Source organism: Letharia columbiana (genome assembly GCF_014066305.1).
Source record: "Letharia columbiana isolate WasteWater2 chromosome Unknown Sc0000014_s0, whole genome shotgun sequence".
In the NCBI taxonomy this organism is placed as follows: Eukaryota; Fungi; Ascomycota; class Lecanoromycetes; order Lecanorales; family Parmeliaceae; genus Letharia; species Letharia columbiana.
This window is the reverse complement of record NW_023501053.1, coordinates 41588-62500: the sequence shown is the minus strand read 5'-3', so window position 1 is coordinate 62500 and position 20913 is coordinate 41588. Positions and strand designations below refer to the sequence as shown.

Genomic DNA, 20913 nt, shown 5'->3' with positions numbered 1-20913 from the left:
CTGAAGGACCTGCCTTCTTTGGCATTTGCACCTTTGTCGGCGCTGACTTTTTGACCGGTTTCGCTGCGATCGATTTGGGAGCTGGGTTCGCCGCGACAGGGGCTTTCTGCGCGGCCAAACCTCTGGGAGGGAGAAAGGTGTTGAGTAGCGTGCGTGGAATGCACTGGAACTTCAAAGATCCGCACATGCCGATAATCCTGTCTCCATCGAAGATATAGACGTCACCTGCTATCATGTTGCCCGGCAGCGGCTGCATCTTGACATACGAACGGTAGGTCTTGTCGGCCTTGATAGGCTCAGCAAAGCGCATTGACTCCCATCCGTGCGAAACGTAAACCTGTTTGCTCGAGTCCACGGCATCATTGGCATTGACGATGAAGCCAGCAAGGTGGCAAAGACTGTCAATCCAGTAAGGGCTGCATACGAAGTTGCCGTCAGACTCTTTGGTTTGAAAGGCGATGTGAGCAGTAGCCTCAAGCTCAGGGCTGTCGAGGATGACTTCTTCCATTCCTCTGTATTTGGAGTCGTAGTCGACGAAAGCCCCAAAGAGCTTGTAGGCCATTCCGCGAAGCATGCGATGAGCTTTCCCGGAAGAGGCGTCCTTCTTCAGGCTTTCGATGCGCCCCTTGACGAGGTAGGCGTTTCGTTGCCATTCAGCAAGCCATGCAGTGCCTGAGCCATAATCGACAAAACACTTGGCGTGTTGAGTCTCGCTCTTACCGGTGCCACTGGCAAAGACAAGATTTGCCCGACCTGTGGTAATGTCCGGTGTAGTGGCAGACAACCGAAGCGTTTGGCCTTTGCCACCATCATTTGCGATGAAGGGCTTGAATACCTCCATGTGGCAGACATTCATGTGGACGGTCTCGGTATCCGGTCGGACAAGCTTGTACAAGTGTTCTGCCACTGTCATTGCCATATCACCGTAGATCGATGAAGGACAAAGTGCGGTGCCATTCACCACGTGGCCGCTTATGGCAGCAAGCAGATCCGGGCGAGAGATGTCCGATTCGATCACGACTGTTGCCTTGTCTTGCTCCACGACTTCGGAGATGACCTTGTGAACAGTCGTCGTCGATAGCTTTGGTGCTGCTTCAATCGCAGGCAATGCCGCGAGCCCCAAGACTTGGCCTTTGTGCAAGTTCCAGTCCCCGGTATACTGGATCCAGTAGTTCTTGTTATCAAAGGCGTATGTCGGAAGATCCAACATTTGGACGCACTCAATGAAGTCACGGTGATACTCGTTCCAGTCGATGGAAATCCCGTTGGTATGCAGCATGGCCAAGCTGTCGGAGATAGTCTTGTAAGGAGCTGTGCCTTTGCGGAGCGATGGTGCGGTGAGAACATCATGACCAAGCTCCTGCTTGACAAAACTCATGCAGACTGGATGAGGGCCCAACTCGACCCACACAGTCTGATCGTTGATGAGACCAAGCTGCTGAGCTGCCGCCACGCCTCCGACAAAATTGACTGTCTCCCTAGCATGCCTACTCAGGTAGTGCTCGTCAATGCTGTGACTCTCACTCAGGACACTCGATAGTAGTGGCGATATGACAGGAATTTGCGGCTTGTTGAACGTGACGGATTTGGCCTTGTTCTCAAAGTCGGCGAGAATAGGATCCACCTGGGATGAGTGGAAGGCAAATTGAGTGTTGAGTTTGGTGCACTTGGTACCTTGATTTGACAATTTCTCTGCGACTTGGTCAATGTCGTTGACGGTGCCACCGAGAACAGTCTCTCGGGCTCCGTTGACGCAGGCAACCTCAACGCCTGGGTAGTCGGCGAATGACTCTTTGAGCAAGCTGGTGGCAGACTTGGTGGCGAGCATAGCGTGTGAATTGGCAGTGCACTTCTCTTGCAGAAGCTTCGCTCGCTCGCCGACCAGGAAGATCGTCTCCGAGACGGACAGAACACCTGCTGCGTTGAGGGCAGCATATTCTCCCAAGCTGTGGCCAATAACGACGTCTGGCTTGACACCCCATGATGCCCACAGGCGTGTTAAGGCCATCTGTATGCAGCTCAGACCAACTTGAACAATCAACGGCGACAAGTCTTGGGCGTCGATGTCGCCATTTAGGAGAGAAAGGAATGATGGGAAGCCCAAGTTTTGAGCAATGTTATCGAAGCTTTCGATGTCGGAGCGGAAGTGTTTCGAAATGTCATAGAGCTGTTTGCCCAAAGCTGTGTAATGGGAGCCTTGACCTGTGTATGCGAATGCAATGGTTGGAGAGACGCTGGATACAGGCTCAACTGCATCGTCAAGCTTTGAAGCTAAGATCTCTGATGCTTTGCTCAAGCTGTCGCAAGCGAAGGCAATGCGATAGTTGTGCTGAATGCGGCGAGCGGTGGTGGTATATGAGAGGTCCGGAAGACGGGTGTAGGGGTTGTGCTTGATGAAATGCACGAGGTTCTTGGTATTCGCACGGAGGGCGGACTTTGATTTCGCTGAGACTGTGATGACATAGTCACCGCGACCGTCGTCTTTGAGGGCTGGCCGAGCCGGCGCGTCCTCCAAGAGCATAGCAGTATTGCCACCAGCAGCACTGAAATTATTGACGAAGATGAGCCTTGCGGAACCATCGCTTGAGGCTAATGGCGTCGGCTTGAATGCAATATGCACATTGCGTGCGTTCAGATCTTGGGGGAAGCTTTGGTTGATTGTTTTCTTGATCCCGCAATGAGGTGGGATCTGGTTCTTTTGCAGCATGAGGAGGCATTTGATCATGGCAGTCACGCCCGATACAGCCTCTCCGTGACCGACATTGGCCTTGACGGAACCAAGATGAAGGGCCTTCTTCCTCTGGCCTGTGCGAGACGCAGGCGCAAAGACGTTGGTGACAGAGCGCATTTCCGTGCCGTCCCCTGCTTGTGTACCAGTGCCATGCATTTCAACGTAGTTGACATCGTGTGGATCTTTTCCAGCGTCATCCATGACCTTCTTGAACAGTACTTCCTGCGTGGGTGCGTGAGGATGTGTGATGGAGATTGCGTTAGCGGAGTGGTTCGTGGCAGTCTCAAGAATGACACCCAGGATGCGATCATTGTCGGCAAGGGCGTCGTCGAGTCGTTTCAGGATCACCGTCCCAATACCATCACCGCGGCAATCTGTAGCAACGTGTTAGTGGTATGCGTCGAGATATTCGGGATCCGAAGTATGCTTACAGCCATCTGCATCGTTATCAAAAGTCTGGCAGTTGCCTGTCTTTGACAAAAACTGTCCTCGGCTGAGACCAGCAAAAATGTCGGAGTTGGTCATCACGTTGAGGCCGCCAGCGACCGCGGTGTCGCAATCACCGGCCCATAGAGAAGTACACGCCAGCTGCATAGCTGCAGCACTGGAAGAACAAGCGGTATCAACGCTGAAGCTGGGACCACTGAACTTGAAGTAGTAGTTTATCCTTCCCTGGAGTACTGGTTAGCGAATTGGTGGGACAAGGCATTAGGATTATGGCTTACAGGTGCGAATGCTCGGACTCCGGCCGTGATAAAGTAGGTATCAATGTCTTGCGCTTCATTGATTTCTCTCCAGTCGTCACTCGTCTGACCGTAAAAGGTTCCAATTCGCTCCAGCCTGGTAGATGGGGATCTGTTGGGTACATAGCCGGCCATTTCGAGGGCCTCGTATGCGCTTGCCAGACCCAAGCGGTGCATCGGATCTGTTTGAGTTGCCTCACGAGGAGACATGTTGAAGAATCGAGGATCGAAAAGTCCAGGCTCGTCGATGAAGCAGCCAAAAGGGGTATGACTTGTATTTCGGATTTTGCCTGTCGGATCATAATGAGTCTCCACATTGAATCGATCCTTTGGTACCTTTGAACAAAACCGTCAATAGCCATCGTTATGGGTTTATAGGGATACCGTACCCTTTTGTGAACATCCAGACCAGCTTCCAGCAAATCCCAAAACTTTTCATGGTCGGCTGCGTTAGGGAACCTGCCCGCCATACCAACAATGGCAAGCTTTGGTCTCTTCGATGTTCTTGGCGCATCGCCGAAGGCTGAAGGCGCCTCGGATAGTTTGGCTGCCAAGTCTTCATGTAGGGTCACTTTGAAGTCCTTCTCGGACTCCATCGCTTTTGCGAACACACTCTTCGAGTTGCTAGGCCCGAACGAGATGATGTTGCATTCCCCACAGTCCGCTTCCGTGGCCAACTTGGTGCAGCCATCAACAATCTGTTGAATACTGAGAGTCTCCGTCAGAATATCTCGAATGACAGCAGTAAACAGTGTTGGCGCGTCGAGATTTCTGTCGAAGCATACACCGCTGCTTGTCGACATCAAAGGTAGGGCTAGACTGTAAGCGGAGAGTAGATCGGAAGTCTTTGAGTCTTTCGAGTGTAGGATTTGATCTATGTCGACGCCTTTGTGTAGGTGTGGTGCATGATAAGGTCCGTAGACTGGTATCGCTGCATGATTCGAAGTCAACGCCGAAGATGTCTGACAGAGGTGCTTCAATGTTGTTGGCGGTCCGCTTATCGTCACAGAATCAGCACTGAAGGCAGCAACATATGCTCGATGAGACTGCGGTATTGTCTAAGGGATTCCGTCAGTCTAAGTTGGTTTAGCGATCATTGATCCTTGTCACCTTATTTTGATGAAAATCGTCCAAAGCAATCTGTGCTTCGGGCTTTGTCTTTCCAGGGATGATATAAGACCAGCTGGAGTCATCATCATGAACAGGCGACATCTCTATATTACTGGCTGCGGTCTTGACGTGCAGACCAAGTCGAAAAGCGATCAAGACGGCCTCCACCGCCAAAGGCATGAGAGCAGGTATTGTTGGTGATAAGGCCACCACCGCTGCAGCCAGCAGTCCAGTGGACAGACCAACAACACACGATTCCAAGCCCATGCTATCCCGACCCCGGATGCCCCCAACATATCTAATGGGGTCAGATGTTTGGTCAGTAGATTCAAGGAAGATCAAACTGACTGAGTATACCGCGCTAGTTGGGAGATACATAATAAAGCGTTCTGCACCCCCTCATGGGCATCGCTGTTGCTGGCACGGTCATTGAGCTCGTCGATGGTATTAAAGGCTGGGATGCTTTTTCGCTCCAAGGGGGAGAGGTGGGAAATTTCATGTCTGAGAGCATCGCTGCATCTCTGCAAAAGGAGGCCGAGGAAGGGGTTGCCTCTACTCTCGACCAGTTGTTGTTGTATCTGGGCACGATTGACCAATGCTTGGTTCCCAAACAAGAACACTCGCATCTCCGTCATCCTGGCGGTGTGCAGGAAAGAGGTGGCAGGTAGTCAGTATGGAAGGCTCAAGTTATACGTTCTCCTGAGGAGGCTGCATCTATAACGGCTTTAACATATAGGGCGTTTGCCTCCGCTACTCTCCGACTCATGACACAATAATATCACATGCAGACTGGTAGAGGCTGGGAACACGAGATTATCGAGGCATCGCCCAAAATGGCATTGATAGGTAAGCATCATGGATGCCATTGTCTATCGTTTTTCCATCAGCATCATCCTACAGTCCTTTCCTCTGCGTCCTTCCAGGCGCTTTCGGCGATGGAAGCAGTTTCCTGCCCACGGCCAGGGAGGAAGCATGGCGGATATTGGATCGCCGAACGCTGTGTGTGACCGAGGAACGATGTGAGCTGAACCTTACATGTGGTGAGCATGTTGTGTACCCGGGATGAAATGACGAGAGTGGAGAACGGATCTGAGCACCAACGAGACCGAGGGTATTCGGACTGACGGGCGCAGCAACCGGATGGACATTGGGCGGGATCAGGGGTCTAGAACGGTCAAAGTGGAAGATGAACGGTGAGTGCCTTGGCCGTTTGACCGTTTCTCGGTCGTCGCTCCTCTTTTTGCCTCTTTGCTTGTGCGTGTTTCTATTTTGGCAGTGTTGGAAAGAGAAAGAGATGATGATGATGATGATGATGATGATGATGATGATGATGATGGATTAATTTTGTATTGACCGAGACGTGCTTCTGAGAATGGGACAAGGCTTTTTAATAGTAAGCTCGCGCACCTATGGTTACGCGATAAGCGACCCTGGTCGAAGAGACTAAAGTAGTAGGGTCGATGCATGATTGGGTCTGGAGTGTAAAGTAAAGTGTGAAAATATGCAGTGTGCATGGGCTGGGAAGCGACGGATGTCCAATCATACCGCCCTGTGCTGACTGTACTCGCCATGTTCCGTAATATTTCAACGTATCAAGTTGCGCGATGGTGTATGACATTACCGGGGCATATTTAATACACAGCCGGATGCATGACGTGCATGAGTTGGGTAGGAAAAAGCGCCAAGATGCCACGGGGTCCGGGCACAATACACTAAATCATCCTTACGCCAAAATGATTATTACATGTACCTTACCTCATCCTTTTCGTCCAATCGGCCAATAGCTTTACACGCGTCCAAGTACCTTTAAAAGGTAATGTAATGTAAGGGGAGGTATTGAGCTATTTTCTTTGGTTAGCTAAGCATGCGTCTAGGTCTGAGCAGACCTTTTCACTGTACGGTAATACCATTGATTCCGCTTGTTCAGCACAGACCAAGTCCCCTGATACCCCAGGCAAAGGAAGCAGAGATAGAAGATAGAAGATGTATGTACACTACATGTAGGGAATACCTTAGGGACATGTCAAATGGTCCAACCATGCAAACTCAATCCTACACCCTGACCCCTGAACCCTGAACCTGGAACCTTTTTCTTCTATCCTTTCTATTCCATCGCCACCATCAATTCAACAATCAGCCCCCACTCTTTGATCTCTGAAATCTGGCGTGAAAAAGCGCTAGAGTGAACCCAGGGTCTCATTCCATGAGATCTCAGATCTATCCATGCATTTTAACCTTTTAGACATGATCTACCAGTCTTATCCCATCGTCCATAAGGCTTAGTGACCGTAGTCTAAAGTCGTCGGGACTTTGCATCTCAATTTCAATTCCATTCGATTCAATTAATTCATCTTTTCCCTTCCTTCCACCCAACCATCCCTGTTTTCTAGTCTGCCCGTACCCTTAATCACTCATTTTGGATTGACACCTTCCTCCGCTTCCTCTCCATAATCCTACCGGCCTGGAGACAGCCACTATTTCCCATCACCTTGCATGGGTCCATCATATCCCTCGTATCCTCTTCCATCCGCTCAGTAATCCGGTGAACGGGCAAGAACACGTATCCGGTCGTCCACGTACTTTCGCACGAGTAGAACCCGCCCTTCTTCCCGGATGTTCCGATACTAAATCTTCCTTCCTTGGTGTGTCAATCCTGCATCCAAGGGTCCATGCTCCATCGCTTTTCATTGGCTCTATTGGACATACTTCATTAAGCCTTTTCTTCCTCGACTCCACTTTCCTGCATAACGACAGCGTGGGCTCGCAACATAAAACGCTTTTCCCTGCTTTTCGCCCAATGCAGAGGCGCCCATGAAGTCATCCTCCCTCCATGCAAAAAGACAAAAACAAAAACAAAAAAAAAAAAAGAGAAGAAAGATAGGCGACTTTGTGGACCTCCCTGTTACTCACTAGACCCATCGACCTCGTCTCCGTGCGATCGTGTATTACAAATGTCCGCTTGTGAAAGGACTTCCATTCCAACCATTCGTATAATTCGTATCACTCGTGAGACTCGAATGAATCCAATGAATCCAATGAATCCAATGCGATTAGCCTAACATGCCACTTCCCAGGAAGCCCGAGGTCTCGGCATCGACTGACCATTCTCCCTCATTCACTTTTTTCTTTCACTCTCATTCATTTATCTACTTATCTATCATCATTGTCATTTCCTCCATTCTACCCAACGTCCAGACCCTTGGCGACCACAAGTTCACAACCGCCAATCCACCATTATACTTTCTACAATCTAAACAATGTCTATCCATCATAGATGATGATGATGATGAGTTCTATATCCCATGTCTACAGCCGCGCCCCTACCATTACTACCAACTACTCTACAATTGTTTAGCGCCTGATGAATCTCGTCCGGCACGACAAGGGGCCCAAGCCCGGTAGATCAGATCTCATCCTAAAAACCTTTCCGTCTTCCCCAGCTCCAAACTATTCTAGACATACTCATCTGCTCCGGAGCAAACTCCTACACCCATTCCTGCCATGCCTGACCAATCCGAGCGCCCTGCCACCCCTCCCAAGCCTCCCAAGCTGAGAGAGTCCTGCGACAGCTGTCTCATCGCCAAAGTCAAGTGCAGCAAAGCGAGACCGTTATGCGGACGATGTCTGGCAAACGGCGCCCCCTGCGCCTACAGTCCGTCGTCGAGGTCGGGCAAGAGGAATCGCAACTCAGCCGGCGTCACGAAACCCATCAACACCACGGCGGCGCAGAACAACCGCAACAAAAGCCTCGAAAGCCCACGGAGCGCCGCTCTTCCACAGTCAGCCTCATATCTCACTCGCTTGATGTACCCTCTGCTCGACGATGCAGATCGATCCCTCCTCGACCCCAATACGGGACCCTTGGGTGGCACCACATCGCCTCTCCTGCAAGTCAACCCGAGCATCGCAGCCCCCATGATTGATACCAACACAACGAACGGCGAAGATGTGTTCGACAGCTCCGACTTCCTTCCCACGCCACCCTTTCACCATGGAGATTTCATGGATTTTATGCACATCTCTCAATCGAACCCGTTCGACTTCTCCACCGCTCCCGTGTCCCCGCGGCCGAGCCCACCCGACCACCTACCCAGCAGCCCACCATGGACGACGAAAGAGAACCCGTACCTACGACACAATGCTTACCAAAGTCCCCTCGACATGATCCCCATGAACCACGCGTCGAGCTCGCACACCACCCCACGCCATCCACCTCCACCCCAGAGCAGCACGAGCAATTCCAGTCTGAACCAGACCAACGGAGAAAGAGCACAGACGTGCGACTGCTTCGCGGCCTGCCTCTCGGTCCTACAATCCCTACACAACCACTCGGCCCTGCTGTCATCCACGCAACAAGGCTCCCCCCCATTCGACATCGTCCTGAGCATCAACCGCGAAGCCATGGAGACGTGCTCCACCATGCTCGGATGCGCCAACTGCGTGTCCAAGAGCGGTCGGAGCATCTCGACCATGATGCTCGCCACCATTTTCGGCAAGGTGATGTCATTGTACAGGGCGGCCTGCTTCCTCCGGTTTGGCCCCTCGACCAGCATGCAGGCCACGGCCCAGCTGGCCTTTGGCGCCTATACCGTCACGGGGGAGAACCGGCAGCTGCTCGAGATCGAAATCCTCCTGCTCGAGCTGCGCAAGGTCGAATCCATCCTCGCCGTCTACTCGGAACGCTTCCGCAACGCTCAGGCGGAAAAGGACGACGAGACGAGCGTGTACAACGCCCTGACCGCCTACCTGGACAAGAACCTGCATTACATTGTCGATTTCTTGCAGATGCGCAAAGGTGGCGTGGCCAAGTGATTTGGGGTTTTTCCCGACAGAAGTCGTTCCGTGGCATGCTACGATTAAGTGTTGCACGACTATATAACGGTATTAATGATAATTTTAATGCACTTCTTTTTTTTCCTCTCTTTTTTTTTCGGTGTTGCATACAGCGAGCATACGAGCATGGTTATGGGAGGAATAGATATAGAACCTCGATCAAAAATCATACCACTTCACAAACCACTCCCCATCATCGCATCCCTGCTCTCCTTTACCAGTCCTCAATATCCCCAGCCCCCAACCCCCCCTTCACTGCCCCGACCCCCCCGAAATAGTGATGATTTGACCTGCCCCAAACAAATTAGCCCACATCCACACCCCCCCCAAAACCACATCTCCAAAACTCACCATTCACCCACCCGCCATCCTCCCCCGCCAAAAACGCCACCACCCTCGCCACATCCTCCGGCACCGCACACCGCCCCAACGGACACGAATCCGCCATCGCCTTCTCAACACGCTCCGCGCCCCACTCCCCCGTCGCACCGGGTATATACTTCCACGCCACCTGAGCGAACATGTCACTCTTAACCCCGCCCGGCGCGACCGCATTAACAGTGATACGCCTATCCCCAAAATCCTTCGCGAAGCTCTTCGTGATGCCATTGACCGCGCTCTTGCTCCCGGAATACAACGCATGGTCCCCGACCCCGATCAGCCCGGCCGCGATACTCGACATCAATATCAACCGGCCCCCGCGCTCGCAGTGCCGGTAGGCCGCCTGCCCGACGAAGAACTGCGCCCGCAGGTTCAACCCCATGACCGCGTCGAAGCGCGCCTCCGTCACCTCGGCCGTCCGGTCGAAGGATTCCATCCCCGAGTTCGAACACACGATGTCGATGCGGCCGAAGTGGGCTTTTGCCTCGAGGAAGAGGCGCGTGATTTCCGGCACGAGGGAGACGTCGGCTTGGATGGCGTGGGCGTGGGAGCCGAGGCGGTGGATTTGCGCGCAGATGGCGTGGGCGGCATCGTGGCCTTTGACGTAGTTGACGATGATGGAGGCGCCGCGGGCGCCGAGCTCGAGGGCGATGCCGGCGCCGATGCCGCGGGAGGCGCCGGTTACGAGGGCCACTTTGCCGGCGAGGGTGGGGAAGGGGCGGGCGGGGGGGGCGTGGCCGTTTGTTGGGCCGTTTGTGGGTGTGGGATCGTTTGTGGGGTCGGCGGGGGGGGCGCCGTTGGCGGTGGTTTCGGGCATGGTTGCTGCTTCGGTGCTGGGAGGTGTCGAGGTGGTTTCGGGCATGGTTGCTGCTTCGGTGCTGGGAGGTGTCGAGGTGGTTTCGGGTGCTGGGTCAGGGGCGCCGTTGGAGAGGGAGGGAGCGGAGGTTGTGGTTGTTGGGTTGGAGGTTACGGGGAGGGGAGTGAGGGTTTGTTCGCTGGAGGTGGAGTCCATGGTCGAAAGCGAGTATTATTGGATGTTTGTTGGACAGAGGAGGATTGGGGATGAGTTTTATTGGAGGTTTGTTGTACAGAAGAGGCTTCGGGACGATGGGAATTTGTATTTGTAGAGCGAGGTAGTTTATGCGGTGTCAGTACGAGAAGCAACAGATCTGTATCTTCCATTCACTCATTCAGTCTATTCAGACATATTAAATATAGAGAAATACGATAATATTAACCTTGTGAAAAAAGACATTAAATCCACCGTCGGCCTCTCTCGCACATAACCGCAGCCTTCGGCGAACCGAATCCCCATCACCGCGCGCGGTTTTAGCAAGCAGCAGCAGCAGCAGCGACGAATGCAGGTCACAGGAAAACCTATACTCTACCGACCGAAGAAATCCGTTTCATGTCCTGGGCAGGGCGAAGACTCGAATTGCCGTGGTTTTCCAGGGGCATGCTTGCTTACCACTACGCACTTCTCGATGACCGACCCGGCGACTTCCGATACCCGGTCAATTTCACCACCAAAATCGGAGAAAAAAAAAGAAAAAAGAACATTCAGAAATCGAGCTTTGGTTTTCGTGTGTCGGCGATGCCAAGATATTGTGCATTCTCTGCCTGCGTACGAAGAGAGTTGTAGGGTAGTGGATTAGATGTTACAAATTGGCATAGGGTTCGGAAAAAGAAGAGAGCCTCCACCGCCGAACGAACGAACAGACCAATGGCGACGGAAATATTCGGGTCATTACCTTCGTTCGAGCTGTAGTGGGTAGCTCAACGAGCGAGCTGTCATCGACGCTCTGCCCGTGGGATCCAGGAATACGCGTATACACACGCAGAGCTACGCGTTTATACACCCGTGGATTCAAATTGGAAAGTAGTGTGGATGAAAGATTCGCAGGGGAATTTACGTAGAGACGAGTCTGCTTTTTGAGAAAGGCTGTCCTTACAATTCAACCCCTGTACTCGCATCGCATCCCTCCTTTAATACTCCTTCCTCCCTTTAGACTTTTGCTTGTTTGTCTCAGTTTTTCTACTCTCGCAATAGCAAGGAAACGTCATCGCCGGTAGAGACGTTGCCGTCAAGGGGTACCTTGCTGTCGCTACTGCAGCCATGTCTCAACGGGAGGCACCTGCATCTTTGACACCTCCGGAACAGCCGATGACGGACACGCCGATGCCAGAGGCACCCTTCACGGAACCCGCTTCCACAACAGACCACAAAACCGCTGTTACTGCCGACAGAGTAGATCAAACCCTCCAACAACAACAAGATCCAGCTCCGGAGCAGGCTCCTCCAATGACGGACATGCCGCTGGCGAGTACGTTCCCGCGAGAACATCCGCCCAGGGAACCTACACGAAGACAAACAATTCCAAGACCGTACGACCGCAACACTCCCCCAGACCGAAAACCTCCTCATCTCTCAAGCTACCCCACCGCTCCCGATTCCCTTCCTCAAACCCCAAACTCTGGCATGTCGGCTCCGTCGGCTCCAAGAGCTCGCGCCGGCACCCCCGTCGACAGGACACCTCATCTCTCGAGCTACCCCACTGCTCCTGGATCTGCTTCTCAGACCCCTCAGCGGAGGACATCACAGACGTCGCAGCATGGAATGTCGCCGGCAGGCTGGCTTGTACCTCCGCCCGCAAACCCAGCGCTGAAAATCTCGTTCGAGGGTACGTTTTGACAGTTTTCTCTCCATGCCAGTGTCTCGTATTCTCTCTCTTCTTCTGGAAAATGAAAGAAAACAAACCCCAAGGAGCCTCGCAGCTAACAATGGTGAAATACAGACTGGCTCTCCCTCTCCGAAATCACCTTCGAATGGGGCGACAGCTACGACGACAAAGACTGGATGAGACTACGAGCCATCCTCGCTCCCACCCTCATGGTTCGCCGCCCCTACTGTCCAACCCTTTCCGCCCAAAAAGCAGAGCTTTAAATCCACTAACACCCCATCAAAGGTCGACTACTCCCAAGTAAACGGGCACGTCTGGTCCTCCATGCCCGCGGAAGAGTTCGTGCGCGTCATGTCCAACATCGGCTTCGTCGGCGACCCCCTCGTCCACACCCAGCACCACATCGGCGCGTCCAAGTGGTCGAAAATCTCCGACGACGAAGCCATCGGCCACCACCAACTACGCGCCTCGCACCAGCGGTACACGGCGCTCGACTTGAAGACGGTGGAGAACAAGGGGCACGGACACGCGATGGTGAAGCATTTCTACAGGAAGGTGGACGGACAGTGGAAGCTAGCGGGGCTGCGACCGACGGTGAGATGGAACGAATTCGAATTTGAGAAATATTCTTAAGGATGTTTGGCAATTCTAGCGGCTGTGGACTTGGGCGACCGGGGGCGCGGGCACGGTGGGAGGACCCCGGGAGGAGGACCCGGATGGGCCCCGGGCTGCGCCTCAGAACGCACCCCCGATCCAACCGGGTCCCCCCTGGAGACACACTGAACCCCCCTGAAAGAATGCCCCGGAGACACCTCCGCCAGACATCCAAATGAATACATCACTTTTGGACACGCTCAACCCATCTCGATCCATACCCCTTTCCCCCCCCAAAAATGCAAAAAAGACAGATAAAACAAAGACACCCACGCCCACGCCAGCCGGAAAGATGGATGGCTCAACCTCAAACATCGACACGAAGCCCCGTCGTCGCAGTGGAAGAAAAAGCGTCAGAAAGGAAAAGTTAGACACAGAAAAAAGTGATAACCTGTAGCGAGTCCCATACGATTAACCACGAGTGCAACGATGTAACACGAATTGAATTTGAATTTTAAAACTTTAGAAATTATTTAGATTTGACTTCCCCCAGGCACTGCACTCCCTCCCCTTCTCGATGCCCTCGGTAGAATCGCGGCAACGGAGACGATATACGGTACAGTGATAGGCAGCTTGGATGCGGGCAAGAGCGCTTAACCGGAACTGAAATGATGGGAGGGCAGAGACAGAGAAAACATAACATAAACAAACCAAACGGGCAATTCAACCCTTCATTCCTTCCCTTTCTTTTGCCCAAGAGCTTTAATTGGCGTCGAATGGTTTCTGGGAACGGCGGCCGGTGTTGCCGTCAGCTCAGCCGGGGGTATCTTTAATTTCGGTGGCGCTGCAGTGGGCGCATCGCCGCTTACCTCGTATGTATACTCATTTTTTCGAATCACATAAGGTAGGTACGGTAGGTACCTTCGATAGACCTCCCAACCCAACCCAACCCAACCCAACCCACCACCGCCCAAATCCCATCCGTTGGGCGCCCACCCTCGCCCGCCCGTGCTTTTTCTGGGAGATTCGTATTCGGCTCCTGTGCTGTACCTAATTACGCCACCGCCTCTTCCCCTCAGCAATTCCCATCCATTCGCGGAACCCACTCCGTCTTGCGCAAATGTGATATGAAGGTCGGTGGGTGTTGGCTTTTTTGGGGTGGAGCCGGGGGGGGGGGTTACCGAAGTCTGCATGACAGGGGTCGGGGTCTCGTTGGGAATTTGAGATTCGATGGTATACTTTATGCGGGCCTGAGCGTAAGTAAGACCTGGGCCCTGGGGGCGGTGTGTGGCATCGATCGTTGAAAACTTATTAATTATTACTGTACCTACCCCCCCCACCCCACCCACGGTACTTTATCGATAGAGGACCGTTGTCGATGAAACCTCGTGGATCGCGACTAGATTAATGGCTAGGCTTCAAACTATGTATCTGATTCCGTGTCGAGAGTCCAAAAAACCGCGTGGCCTCCCCAATGCAGAAGGATATCCTGCGGAGGCTCCTCCGTTGTTGTTGTTGTTGTTGTGTTTTTTGTTTTTGTGGTGATGGTGGCGCGAGCGACGAGGACGGCTGGCTTTTATCCGGAGGATTCGAGAAAGTATGGTATGTGCTTGCGCAATCATGCCTTGGCGAGCACGCATCCGCAGCTTTTCTCACACCGCCTCGCTATCTATCTCCATCTGTCTCATCCATACTCTGCTTTACTCTATGCATTTTTCTTTCTTTTCTTTTTTTCTACTGCTTCGGGTTTCCCAAGATGCAGACGTTGCTAAAATTAAATCACCCTTACCTTACCTGACTCCGTGGGGTCAAAATCCTTTTCGATCCAGCCCTCGCGTCTTCCTCTCACGCACAGTACCATCCCGTCCGTCCAATGGTCAACGCTTCCAACTCTTCTCACCGCATATGCGGCCTCCACCCAACAATTCTCCTAGAATCTGTTCCTTTTTCTTTTTTGTTTTATCCCGCATGCTGCCGCATCAAAGCATATGCCACGCTGTCGATCGCTGTCATGCGGGGGCGAGAATCAATTCTCCGGTTCGCCAGCACACACACACACACGCACACTCGATATCCCTGGATTTTTTTTTTCGCATGCGAGCGGTAGATCCCACTCGCATGTGTGCATCTCACACTCCCTCCCTTGCCCCCCCTTCCTCCAAATAGTAGCATTGCAGGTATTTTGGGGAGGGGGATACATATGCAGGTCCATCATTTTTCCCTTGGGGCCATCGTGCTTCAGCCAGCTGCAGGGTTCGCGTGCATCTGCCCTTTTTCCTTCCAATACCGTACCCTTTCCTCATCTTTCGTCCGTGGCGTTTTTCACAAAAGAATAAAGCCACGACGATCTTTTCCGCCTCGGTCCATTCACGTGTCGTGGGTCTGCGTCACCGATTTTGCGAGGCACACGGGTTTTTTTCGCGCGCGGTGCAGATAGGTCCATGCGAGGGGCTTGTACCCTCTACTTACCCCCCTATGATTCGACCACAGGCTCCGCGTCGGTGGCGACGGCTCCGTTATGTTATTCCTGACTGACAAAACGGACGACAGAGGTTTTCGCGTGGGGTGCTACGGTATGGCTACTGTTGGGGAAGCACCTCGCGTGCCCCTAAGACCGTGCCCGTGCCCTCGCTGACAGTTCTCTCTCTTTTTTCTTTTTCTTCTTCTTTCTTTCTTCTCAGCCCCCCACGTACAAACCGTGCGCACTCGTCCATCCGGCACAGAAACCCCACTCCAACGTGTGAACACCCTCCGCTGCTTCCCTCCTTCCATGCTTTGTCAGCAGAGGCGTTTCGCATCCCCCTGCCGCATCGAGGCATCCGCACGACAGACAGTCGGCGACACTCATCCCTCCCTCCCTCACTCACTCACTCACCACCCTATCCGCACCTCGCTGGCCCATTCCTACCGGTGGGAGAATCGTCACGAGAAAGATAGACTCTGTTGCGGGCCCGGAGGCAGAATGGTAATGGTCTTGCCCCCCCCTCCCTCTTCACGGTGGGTGTGGCATTGAGAGGAGGGGTTTGGGGCAAGATACAATCTCGGGTCAAGATCGTGGCGGGGAGTGAGGGCCGATGTCTGCTACTAGGGGACGCTACGTGCCTGAGGTTCGGATTGGATGAGATGGATGGCTGATGTAAGGATGGGGAGAGAGAGAGAGAGAGGTCTGCGGCCTACGGCGCCGTCTCGTGGATCGTTGCGAATACGGTGGTGGAGGAGATGGAGATGGGTCAAGGAAGGCACGTGTCGTAGTGGGCGAAGGGATCGGTTCGGCAATTGCGGTAGAAGGGCTGGAATGTTGTGGTCAATGAGCATAGGCGGATAGCTATACTCTCGTCATGTCGACTTTTTATTTATGAATTGCACCTTCCATGTATTCATAGAAGAGACGGAGGTATGTATAGTACCGTTCGCTTTTCACAGTGACCACCGATGACCGAATGGATGTTGGAACAGTGGGAATTGCAACTACGGACTACGGAGACGTATAGATTGTACTATGAGGGCGAATTCAAATTTAACATTACAAACATTCTGTACAGCAGAATACACCATACTATCTCCTCCACGCGAAACGCATGAACGGTGGCATCTTCTGCCCACCAGATTGGAAGGCTTGGCGTTGAGGACGTTACGGGGAGGTATGGTCATTCTTTGCCAAGTCTCTGTTCACCTCCATCTCATCGATAGTCAGCTGGCAAGCAAGCTGCACTCTGCGATCAGACGCAGCTTGCTCGCAAGATCTTTCGCTGCTCGTGACGTAACCTCTCGACTCGAGCTAACAGAAGCCACCATGGCCATTTTTGAATGCGGCTCCTGCTATCGACGATCCAGCGGCTACTCGCATATCGCTATCGAATGGATGCAAAAAGGCAATCCGCATGAATTTGGTGGAGATGTCTCCGAGACGTACATACATTCTGTGGAGATCCTGGACGGCGATCGGAGGATTTTCGCTTCGGTCACCGTTCAACGGATTTATCGTTTATGCCCACGGTTCCTGCAGCTGCCGGCAAACGAGAGAGACCCGACCGAGGTTTCCGAGTACGAGGTTTGATTTGTCGTCGCCGACGTCAAAAGGTTGCCGGTGGCTTGCATGGTGGATCTTCGCAATGGAGAATTTCGATCCGCCAGCGATCTAGAAAACAAGATCTCGGACATTTTCTTGTTCGCAGACTTCCATCAAGACCCCCACGCCCTTCCTTGTCCTTTGAGGACGGTAACGGTGAGAGAAAGCTTCGACGGAGCCGAAGATAGTCAACGCAATAAGGACGTGCGCACGTGATCTCGTGTCTTTTTCGCTGAGCTGCACAGTCTTCTTCATTTGTCAGCAGAACATCACGGTCAATCTGACTTACGTCCCCACTGTTCGCAATGCGGCCAAAGCTCGTTACGCTCGCTGGTCCCCAAGATCATTGCGAATTTTGCAAGCTCCTTCCCTTAGGCGACCATCTCTGTTCCTATGCGCCCTCGTCCTGCACCTGTTCGAAGCGATCTACGATCCTTCTGCGAACGCTCAGCACCGTCTCCCTCAACCCGTTACGCCTGAAATACGTGTTTCACCGTCCCAGCACTCGAGAGCAACTACGTGCGTTGGTCGGGTATCTAGACGGCCCACTTGAGGCGGAAGTGATCAGCGACTGGTGGGTGGGGTCGGAGAAACGAGTGTATACAATATGGTGACGCTGGTCATCCTCGATATCGTTACCCAGTGGCGGGCAAAGCATTGGGAGCCAGCATTGAGCATGTTGGATGTGCCTGGACCAAAGAATCCTAGAGTATACCAAGACGAGTCCTCATCTCGGAGCCTGGTACGACGGTTCCCATCCGCAGATACAGGATCCTCACCCAGATCCGCTTTTTGGCTATCCTGTATTCCCACGCTATGAAGAGTGAGAGCGACAGTCTTTTAGCACGGCCTGCCTTCTTGACCCCATCCGCGAAAATATTTCGCGAACACCGCTTTTGGCCGTCGTCCTAGCTCTACCAAACGTCGGAACGTGCAAGTCGAGAGGGGGCCTGGCTAGTTTGCTACCCTATCATCTACGGCTGTAGGAACATGGCAAAGTCCAAAGGCTCAGTTGGCGGCATCTCGAACGTCAATGTGACACCAAATGGTCTCAATTCATGCGGTGACATGTATGTTCCAGAGTACTCCTTCTCTTTCTGCTCCCTAGCTAACTTGACGACCTTAGGTCTTGCGGGCATGACGCTGATATCGACACATCCAGTGGTCGTAGCTCGTGGAATGAAGAGACATCAACATTGATCTTAATGGGACAATGTGCCTCGCTTTCTCGGCAGGGACAGCGTGCGAAAGTGGTGACAGAAGGTGGAGTAAGATGGTTTCCTTGGAGTCACGTTGCCGACAAAGGAGGAGAACCTAGTTTCGAAGGTTGGCATATAAAGTGGCGGAGAGCAGGAAGCTTGGGTGCTCGTTGTTGGTTTTGAGATGCCTTATGTGACTCTTGGTCATAGACAGCATTTAATGAGACCTCCTTGTCTGATCGTACCATGAGGATGTGAATCTCCCCTTGACATAGAGCGTTACAACAAGAGCCTGTTTTCTGCCTGTACAAGTAGCTTGGTGTCTTGACAAGCATCAGGATAGACATCCGGAAAATGAAGATGAATCGGTCGCCGCGTAAGCTCCGAGTCTACGCCAAGCCATGAAGATCACGTGACTGCGCGTTTGCGGAGCCGCCGTGATTGTAGCGTTTCCTTGACTGAAAAGTCGACCCCTCAATGCTCAGTATACCACGCCGGCTTTCGTGGCAATTCAAGATGTATTCCTCCCCATCGACCAAGGTGATCCCAGCACCCCGAAAAAGTTGTCCTCCAGAGAAGATCCCATCTCTTACGAATCGTCTTTCTGGGCAGATGTTCGCGAAAGACGTGCCACTCCAGCTCGGACCACGGCGATACTCAGCGTCAAAATCAGACACTGCAAAATCGAGTACGGAGATGAGAGAGAACTGGTACATAGGTCATGTCTTGTACTATGGCGGTGGCCCGGCGAAAAGCGGTCGCGCAGCAGTTCGACAGCGAGTAGTAGAGGCGCCCGAGGTGGGAAAAATCAAAGGTCCCACAGCATATCTTGGAGATTGAGAAGCGGCTGAAAGGAGACCACCAAAAGAGATCAGGGATGGGGAGGGGGCCCGAGTTATCCAGAAGGGAATTACAAAGAGTGCACCTTGTCGTACCATTGGTGTGGATACCAGCTATGCAGACAAGTTAAAGAGCAAGGAACTCAAGTATGGGATAACTTTCGTGCTGGCTCTCCGGACATCGAAGAGGGTATGCACGAGGCTGAGCCATGGATTGGAGGGGTCCCGGCAGTCAATGGGTTGAGCTGGCGTAGGGAGCACGAAGCAGAAAAACACGCAAAGAAGACTCGAGAAGTAGAAGGTAGGTTGGGGCAGAAACCTGACGAGTCACGGTAACTGAAACATCATTATATCAGGCATACAAGATCAATGGACCTTCGAACTCGTTAGAGGGGATGTGGAAGATCGACATTTCGGATATCATGAACGAATCTTCGGACCCTCACGCTCTGATCATGTGCCATGATTGAAGAAAGCTATGGGGCGCATTGGACTTCGACCAGTGCAAAAGCATTCTTGTCATCGACCCATACCATTGCCATTATTAGGACGCGGTCGAGACAGTGAAGAGCGCGAAATGATGTGGCTGGAATCAGAGTCCACCGGCGATGTGGCTTTCTTGGCCGGTGGCAAAATCAAGGGATATTTCATTGATGTAGGAATCTCGGGAACTTTGGGTACGAAGATGAAGAAACTGGCTAAGGACGTGAAGGACATAAGAAAAGAGTGGAAACGGTTAAATGAGAAGGCGCACGTTAGAGATGCGGCCGGTCATTTGGGTGGATGGCATGGGCAGTACGAACACGAGGACGACGAAGAAGACGAAGGAGGTTCTGGTTCGGATAGGTCTGATGGCTTGCGCCTGAGCTATGTTTGATCACGTCCATCAGCGTTCCTAATCTTTGTCGGTATTGCTCTACGATTCCTTGACAAAGCCGACTGATGCCCTTCGGATCCGATCATCGAGTCCAGTACAGCCTTGACTGACGACAACGAGCACAGCGTGTGTTTGGCGAGATGAGAAAGGTATTTGTGGGCTCACACCAATCCCAGGGGTTCTCTTCAGTTGTTTGACACTTCCCCTGTCTCCACAGAGTTGGACTCCGCAATTTCCAATCAACGAATCGCTCTCAACATCACTCTGAACATCACTCTGAACATCACATTTATCACCTTGACGAACTTTACGGGCGTTCATCGTAGACCTTGTCCCGGAACGCGGAAGTTGGTGGTCACATCGGCGAATCTATCGCTCCTGGACAGGGCATATTTGAACAAGAAGTTGAAGGGAAAGGGTGTAAGGATCGGACGGACGATTGAAGAAGCCTTACATGCTGCCATTAAGCACGCATAGAGCCAACAATAAAGCTAGACCGTAAATCTCAGCCTACAGATCTGTCTGCCAAGCTGATGAAGGCCCTACTGGAAGATGCCTAAATGCGGTTGCGACAATGCAAGATGAGATATCCGTCACATTTCTGGCGAACACCTGCTCCGAAATGCAAAGATCAATCACAGTCGATCCGCCAGCGCTCAAGACGTGTGAAAAAGGACAATTCATATGCCGGTTAACCACGACAAATATCGCCAGCTGGCCAGATACGCCTGCTATTTCTGCAAAGTGAAACTTGATCGGGCGGATCTCGCCTCATCGAGTGCTCACGAAAGAAGAAAACATCGAGGAATCGCCGACCTAAGAGAATATAGCAAATTTTGTGCACAGAGAGGAGCTT

General features: G+C 52.5%; 5 protein-coding genes across 5 annotated transcripts in view; 3 read left to right on the top strand and 2 right to left on the bottom strand.

The window, feature by feature from the left end:
• HO173_005241 (uncharacterized protein) overlaps nt 1–5219 on the bottom strand; it is a gene marked incomplete at both ends in the record, with an annotated part of 6718 nt that extends 1499 nt beyond the window's left edge. The window contains 6 exons of the mRNA XM_037307159.1: nt 1–3105; nt 3163–3403; nt 3457–3810; nt 3864–4532; nt 4585–4882; nt 4933–5219. The exon at nt 1–3105 is cut by the window's left edge and continues 1499 nt beyond it. Coding sequence (XP_037165799.1) covers nt 1–3105; nt 3163–3403; nt 3457–3810; nt 3864–4532; nt 4585–4882; nt 4933–5219 — 4954 coding nt within the window. The remainder of the gene's footprint in view (nt 3106–3162; nt 3404–3456; nt 3811–3863; nt 4533–4584; nt 4883–4932) is intronic.
• A 1348-nt stretch (nt 5220–6567) lies between these two features.
• On the top strand, nt 6568–9396 carry HO173_005240 (uncharacterized protein; the record flags this gene model as incomplete). Its single annotated transcript, XM_037307158.1, has 2 exons — nt 6568–6584; nt 8154–9396. 2 exons carry the CDS (start codon nt 6568–6570, stop codon nt 9394–9396), a joined length of 1260 nt encoding a protein of 419 aa, XP_037165798.1.
• Nucleotides 9397–9669: 273 nt separating this feature from the next.
• Nucleotides 9670–10810, bottom strand: HO173_005239 (uncharacterized protein; the record flags this gene model as incomplete). The annotated part of the gene is made up of 2 exons (XM_037307157.1): nt 9670–9707; nt 9769–10810. 2 exons carry the CDS (start codon nt 10808–10810, stop codon nt 9670–9672), a joined length of 1080 nt encoding a protein of 359 aa, XP_037165797.1.
• A 1104-nt stretch (nt 10811–11914) lies between these two features.
• Nucleotides 11915–13112, top strand: HO173_005238 (uncharacterized protein; the record flags this gene model as incomplete). The annotated part of the gene is made up of 3 exons (XM_037307156.1): nt 11915–12479; nt 12594–12691; nt 12765–13112. The coding sequence occupies 3 exons, from the start codon at nt 11915–11917 to the stop codon at nt 13110–13112; spliced, it is 1011 nt and encodes a 336-aa protein (XP_037165796.1).
• Nucleotides 13113–19074: 5962 nt separating this feature from the next.
• Nucleotides 19075–19646, top strand: HO173_005237 (uncharacterized protein; the record flags this gene model as incomplete). Its single annotated transcript, XM_037307155.1, has 3 exons — nt 19075–19121; nt 19303–19481; nt 19537–19646. The coding sequence occupies 3 exons, from the start codon at nt 19075–19077 to the stop codon at nt 19644–19646; spliced, it is 336 nt and encodes a 111-aa protein (XP_037165795.1).
• Between the last annotated feature and the right edge of the window lie 1267 nt (nt 19647–20913).